The 7,657-nt window shown below is 33.0% G+C and overlaps 1 protein-coding gene across 1 annotated transcript; it reads right to left on the bottom strand.

Annotated features, from left to right (window-relative positions):
* Nucleotides 1–1,051: 1,051 nt before the first annotated feature.
* On the bottom strand, nt 1,052–2,771 carry LOC132063640 (wound-induced protein WIN1-like). Its single transcript, XM_059456292.1, has 2 exons — nt 2,286–2,771; nt 1,052–1,482 (listed from the first exon to the last, which is right to left on the bottom strand). The coding sequence occupies exons 1-2, from the start codon at nt 2,715–2,717 to the stop codon at nt 1,273–1,275; spliced, it is 642 nt and encodes a 213-aa protein (XP_059312275.1). The 5' UTR covers nt 2,718–2,771; the 3' UTR covers nt 1,052–1,272.
* Nucleotides 2,772–7,657: the final 4,886 nt, after the last annotated feature.

The following is a 7,657-nucleotide window of genomic DNA, read 5'->3' as shown; positions in this document are numbered from 1 at the left end:
ATGACACTCGGCATCAAACCGGTAGTAATTCTACACCACTAACAAAATGGTACTTCCAAACAATATTAAAGAGGACACAAAAGCACTCGTCCCTTTTCAATCTTTTGAGGAGTACATTCTTTTGCATTTCAAGCTAGTCTTCCCTAGTCAGTACTTTCTCCAAGGTTACATCTCTTCCAAAAAAATGACTTAGTTCTATTGGTTTATTAGTTGTTTATGTAGATAACATTTTGGTGTTTGGGAGTTATATTCAGGTAAATAGTTTAATTAGTCAACTAACTAATTTCCTGCTTTGATTACTTGTACATTCGACTAGAGTCTAGAGAATTGTAACTTTGACCTCCCTACTTGTTATTTTTTCCTCTTTTTTTCTTCTACACGCTCATATCTAATGCCTCAAATTTTCATGTGATCTAGCGGGGACTTAAAACTCATTGCACTCGGGTTATTTATCTGGGACACATATAGGAATGCGATTTCATAGATAAAAATGTTTAATTCGGGCTTTTATTTAATTCGTCCTTGACCAAATGACATTAATTTATGTATATGCTGCTTGAACTTGTGATCCAATTAGACATTCCAATGAGTAATTTTCTTGAAAAGTTCTTTCTCTACAGTTTTATTTTTAGATTTAAAGTTCAAAGCTCTAGTTCTAATTACTGCATTTAAATAATTTTTCCCTATTATTTTTCTTCTTAGAAAAAAATGAAAAAAAAAATTAGTAATCTTTTTCGTTTCATTTGGAATTGAAGAACAATATTTTTTACTCCCTCCGTCCCAATTTTAAGTGTCTTAGTTTGACCTGGTATAAAGTTTAAGGAACAAATAGAGACTTTTGAATTTTGTGGTTCTAAATTAAAGATTTATATGATGATGTACTAAAATGTCCTTGAATCTTGTGGTTTTAAACTTGTCATATAGGATGTTTGAAATGTCAGCATACTAAATATGTAAAGAAACACTCTTTTTAGGACAGAACAATTGGGACGGAGGGATCCCAATCCGTTTCATGCAATACGAGGTCAACAAATACCGTCCCAATGCGATATCCAAACAAGAGTACTTGAAATTCTTTATTTAAAATTCAAAATAGTCGAGTACACAATGATCACAGAGATGAAACAAATTTTACTCATTCTTTCCAAAATGAAGACATTCATGAATACCATAAAGTAACCTTATTTTCTTTTTCATTTCGTTCTTTTACTTTTATTTGAATCTTCAAAGATGACTTTTATACTCATCAGACTAAACAGACCATTTAGCTTCTCATTCTTCGTCAATTATAGACATGAGAGGAACATTAACATTGTCACCACAATTAACAAACTCGTAGTTCACAATAAGGTGACCCTGTTGATTTCCTACTCCGTCTGTGTCGATCTGTCGAAAGACGTTAACATCCAAGTCTAGTCCGCCGTTGCTGCATTGATCCACGATTCTCACCGTCGCCTGAGCTCTTGTACGTGTATTTGTGACCTGTATATATAGAGTTATATTGTGTATAAATTAATACCAAAATACTAGACATAGTAGTACTAATTTTGACCTCCAAAAGTCACGATGCTTCGAACTTACGAATTTTACGGTGTATTTTCATGACGTAAGTGGTCACAAAACAAGCCTAAAAGTAATAATTGATGGAAATATAGCTTATAACAGTTGTAATTGACGAGATCTCGTAGCACACAATAAGATATTAAGATAAGATCAATAGAACCTAGACGGTCTGGAGGGATAATTTTCTATATATAATAATCGCTTTCTTCGTGACTAGCTTTGGTCATGAAGTCAATACATATCTAAAATACAAATTAATTACTCAGAAGATTATCGAATAGACAGTTTAATTGCAGGAAAATCATCAAATTGACTTTTCTAATAAAGAGTTACCCTTTCACTAAATATTTCAGAATATCAATTTTCCAAAACCGGTGAAGGCTGAACGAATTTCATCCAGAAATATTTTAATTAACATCATATTTTTCAGTAAAAGAAATCATTTTAAACTAAAAAAAAAAAAATGCTAGTACCACTACTCTATGAGAAAGCAAATTTGTACTAGCTAATAGCATGATCATCAAAATGAAGTGTATATTTCATCAATATATCAATATTAATTGGTGTATGATTTCAATAGACCTGAGAAATGATTTGGAAATAAGTAGTTAACATTAAAAGTTAAAATAAGAAAAAAAAATTACTTTACTCTTGACATGCTTAAACTGATAAAATTTTGTTTTTATGGATAAGTAAAAGTGGACGGAAGGTGTATATCTTACCCTTAAGCACTTGCCACAGGAGGCTTGGCCACGAGGTCCAACAGGGCCACAGAAAGCAGTCCAACCATACTTCTTCCTCCACGCCAATGGCTTATTAGCATCCCAAGTTGAACAGTATGCACTAACCGCCATCAAGTCCCACCCAACATTCTGTGGGTTATACATATGATATGTTGCACGAACATTTTGCGCACTTCCACCACCACTACCACCACCACCACCTCCACCTCCACCGCCACCGCTGCAGCGACTCTGGCAGCCTTGGCTAGGTGAACAGTATTCGGGTGTCGATCCGCACCACCCATGTTGGCTGCAACATAAGTTCCCGCTACATAAGGCTCCACCACTTTGCCTGCCGCACTGTTGTGCATTGGCACCTGCGGCTATGACGAAGAGGACTAGAGCTAGCAAAAGAGTAGTTAGCTTCTCCATTTTCAAAAGAGTTTTAATTTAATTGATGTTGTTTCATGTTTGATCTAGTGGATGGGATTTTATAGGCTTCTTGGGACATAATTATATTGTTGTTTAAATATTACGTTTTGCCTGTGTCCGTGAACTTTGGATGCTGGCCATGTTACGGCGGCTTATAAGACTCACACCGTTTGAAATCTTGAGTTAAAACTTTTTCTTTTATATAACGGAAAATCACGTAAGCTTTCACACACATTCACTAATTTATGGACTATCTACCGGGTAAGAAGTGTCGTGTTGGAAATTTTGAAATTAAACAATTACTTCATTTTGGTATAAAGATATATAATCGACGTCTTCAAAAGATGAAAATGGAATATTATAGTAAGTCATACTCCTTCCGTCTCAAAAAAATTATTTTCTTTTAATTTGACATAAAATTTAAAAAATAAAAGAAGATTTTTAAAATGTGTGATCCAAAATAAATCTTAAATATTATGTGACTGTAAATTATCTCATAAAATTAAATTATTTCTAAATATATAAAGATAATAATCTTTTTAAAATAAGCTAAGAAAAAAGATAATCTTTTTAGATAGAGAAATAGTATATGTTAAGGACAGTACTATTTTAAAAGGCATTGTCACGAATCCACGAATTTACGGCAGTAGGACTGATGGCGGCTTTTAAAGGGCACGACGTGGAGGCGGCTATTAACAAAAGTGTTGGACTGCGTCGTTTCTGCCAAGTATCTAGAAAAGTCCTCCTTCAATAAAAATAATTATTGACCTTTAAGAAAGACAAACTTTAGATGCACTTTGGTCAGTTGGTGTCCCTACCATGACGTTTTGGTTTAGGGACATTTTTCTTTTAATCCCTCAAAAATATACTCCTTCCGTTTCAATTTACGTGAACTTATATAATTAGGTAAGATATTTAAAAAGGAATAAAGACTTACATAAACTTACAATTCAAAATAAGTCTTGAATGTTTGTGTGGTTATAAATCATTTCATAAAGTGAATTTATTTTCAAATTAGAAAAGAGACCATTTATTTTGAAACAGACTAAAAAGAAAATAGGTTCACATAAATTGAAACAGATGGAGTATTAATTTTTGTGATTTCTATTTAGGTACCTCAAAACATTTATTTGATATGTATGTCTATCTTTGTAAATGTAAGGAACGAATTATTTGTAAATATTAATTTATATAATTGATCATATGTTATGTTAAATAGTAATATTACCCCTCCCTCCTCCCTCCGGCCTTATTTTTTCTGTATTTTTATACCTTTTTTCGGCTGACATGGCACAAAAATAATTAGATGCCCAGTTGCACACACTCTCCGCCACACCGGCGCCACGTCACTAAACCCTCCTCCTCCCCCTTCTTCTTCTTCATTAAACCCTCCATTAATTTTATCTTCTTCATCACTAAATCCTTCTTCTTCTTCATTTCAAGAAATCAATCAATTAACCACTAAACCCTCCATTAATTTTATCTTCTTCATCACTAAACCTTTCTTGTTCTTCTTCTTCATTTCAAGAAATCAATCAACTCATTTTCTTCCTCCATTAACACACACATTCAACCCATTTTCTTCCTCCATTACCACACACACAATTTTGGAAATTCGATAAATCGCCACAGGTTCTTTACAACCTTGTTTTTCTTAGGGTTACTTACTTCCTTTTTATTTGCGCTTTATCAGATTTTAATCATCCTAAGGCCATCAGAGATATCTACAAAGCAGATATACCTATTTTCTACTCCAAGGTTTGTGTTGGACTTTTTATTCTTGCTCCAATTAGTACAATTAGTGACCCTCAAATTGTGTGTGTGTGTGTTAATGGAGGAAAAAATGGGTTGAATATGTGTGTGTATGTGTGTGTGTGTTAATGGAGGAAGAATATGAGTTGATTGATTTCTTGAAATGAAGAAGAAAAAGAAGAAGAAGAAGGGTTTAGTGATGAAGAAGATAAAATTAATGGAGGGTTTAATGAAGAAGAAGAAGAAGAAAGGTTTGGTGACGTGGCGCCGATGTGGCACTGACGTGCCGCCCTTGTGGCGGAAAGTGTGCAACACTCTCCACTGTGCAACTGGACATCAAATTTTTTTATGCCACGTCAGCCAAAAAAGGGTTGAAAAATAAGGCCGGGGGGGTAATAGGTCCCCCCCCCCCTCAAGCTTGAGTGCGTCATAATTAATTCGAGTATACGTTGAGTTTTTTTGTGTATTTTCCCACTCTCTAATGAAGGTAATATGATTCTAGATATCGTCTAACGATCCATTTGGCCATGAAAAAATTTCACTTTTTTCTGGAATTTTTTTTCACTTTTTTAGAAAACTAGTGTTTAGCCATGAAAATTTCAAATATAACTTAAAGTTGTATTTGAAATTTGAAAAATAATCAAAACCTTGTTTTCACTATTTTCACTTTCTGTTTTTGACCCTTGCTTTTATTTTTCCTTTTTCAAATTTTATCACAATTTTTTTTATATAAATTTAACCCCGTTTATTCTAATATTGATTGTGTTTACAACTATTTGTTTTAGTTCATGTTGGGTTTTCTATGGGATACAACTACAAGATAGGGATAGTCCGCATAACAGTGTCACTCTTTCTAGCTTCATATATATGCAATAAAAATAATTGTGCTCAAATTTTATGAATGGTGATACATTAGCGGGAGTTGATAGCATCAGTTGATTAATGAGTTTGTTTTTTTCCCTCTTCCTCAAAAGTTTTGGTTCCTTTTTTTTTAGGGATGGGAGGTGATGGGTTAGGGGAGAGATTGTGGTATGTGAATTTGAATTTTTATTCTGCTGAAAGTTGTTTTTACTAATGTATAAATTGTTTCGAATAATTGTGTAATCGCTTGTTCTGATTCAACCAATTCGTTATGCTTATAAATTGTTTTGGGTGGTTTTGCTATTTTTTAAAATGATTTATAATGACTTATTTACTTTCATTGTTTTCTTTTTCATAGTTATCTATAGCAGTTAATTCTCCTTTTACCATGACTTTCTTGCTTTGTTATTCCTTGCTTTCATATTGTTTTCGATACGCTTGATCATATCTAACCTTTTGTCTTTTCCTCTCTTTTTCTCCTCTCTCGAGCCGGGGTCTTTCGGAAACGTACCGCCTACCTTCGAGGTGGGGGTTGGGTGCGTACACTCTTACCCCCCCTGTACCCCATAGTGGGATTATACTGGGCCTGTTGTTGTTATTGTTGTTGTTGCTATTTTTTAAAAATTAGGGGTATAAATCATATTTCATGTTTTTTTAGAAAAAGTACATTCAAACAACCAAATATTATTCGCAAAACTATAACCAAACACAACTCCAACTCCAACTTTAAAAAATTCAAATAAAGTAAAATATTTTTTGGTTTCTATGGCCAAATGCCTACTAAATACAGGTCGGCTAGAGGGTGAGGCCTCTAAGGCCATTGCAATTTGGGGGTCCCATTTTCTAATTATAAAATGTGTATTTGTTATTTTTTTTTTAAATTATTAAAAAGTATAGTGTAGAAACTTTGAAATATTTACTTCGAAATATTTACTTCCTCCATTCCCAAATAATTGGTATCTTTCACTTCTCGACAGTCAATTTGATTAATATTCGAAAATAAATTAGATTTAATTAATTCAATATATTAAAAGTTAGATATTGAAAAACTATACGAAAAATACTATAAGTTGCAATTTTTCTCATATCAATAAGACGAAAAAATACATCTTAATTAAAAATGTTGATCAAGATGTATACGATTTGACTCTTTAGAAGAAATATGATAAGTATGTTGGGATGGAACAAATGGAACAAGTATAAATTTCTTTTTGAACTCATGATTGATATTAGTGTTGAAAAAAAAAACTCATTTAGATCTTTACATTACCTCTAAATATAATTTTTTTGGGGTCATCTACATTTATCATCGGAATAAATGACACAAAATAAATTAAAGCCTCGTATTGCAGCTTGGTTTTAGGCCACCAAATTTATTGAACCGCCCTATAAATATCACATATTTCTTATATAACGGGACAAAACATAAAATAATTATTTTGAAAGTTCAATATGTTTCGCCGAATATTATATGAACAAAAATTTGATAATAATTGAGGGACCATGTCATTATTCCTTACGTTTATTTTTTCTTCTAACCACACAAATGCGAAAACATTATAGTAGGTACCGCTGAATAAATGAGCGAGTGCCTGTTTTTGTATATAATGCTTATTCCCCCACCCAAATTATGAACTTTAATATTCTCTCCTCCCAATTTACATGAAACGCTTTTTTTTTTTTTTTTAATAAGTCAGTCTTAAAAAGAATGACACTTTTCTATATTTAGCAATAATTTAACTCGAAAATTCTCATTTTACCCTTAATGAAATGATTTTTAGCCACAAAATTTTCTTTGACTTGTTTTAGACCACAATATTCAAAAGTTTTCCTTCTTTCTTAAACTTTGTATCCAGTCAAACACCCACATATAAATTGGGAGGGAGTATACCATTACTCCTTGTTTACCCCGAAATCGGATAATCAATTGAATTTATATGCGGGTATAGGATATATCTTTAGTTGCGAGATTGATAAGACAAAAGAAAGTAGAGGTTTGAAGGCTCACCAATAAGATAGCTAAAGATATAGACTTTATGAACAATGTATCATATCATAAATAACAATATTAAAAGGAAACAGCCTTGGCCGAATGGATGAATGGGAGGAGAAAATGATATATCAGGTTCTTCTATTGTAGGTATTCTTTTGAAGATAAAAGGAGACAACCCCTTCAAAAAGGGGGTGTCCCCTATTTATAGTGTTGCCTCCATGGGCTTTGTACAATGCGAAAATAAATAAAAATAATCACGAGACGGTAAATTCGAGCAGTTTGGTGGGATTAGGCCGACGGCCGTCGACACGCGCGAGGTTGGTAGTTGACCATG

The sequence above is a fragment of the Lycium ferocissimum genome, chromosome 7 (assembly GCF_029784015.1).
Source record: "Lycium ferocissimum isolate CSIRO_LF1 chromosome 7, AGI_CSIRO_Lferr_CH_V1, whole genome shotgun sequence".
Lineage (NCBI taxonomy): Eukaryota > Viridiplantae > Streptophyta > Magnoliopsida > Solanales > Solanaceae > Lycium > Lycium ferocissimum.
Note: the sequence above shows the minus strand (reverse complement) of the source record. Positions and strands in the feature narration are given on the sequence as shown.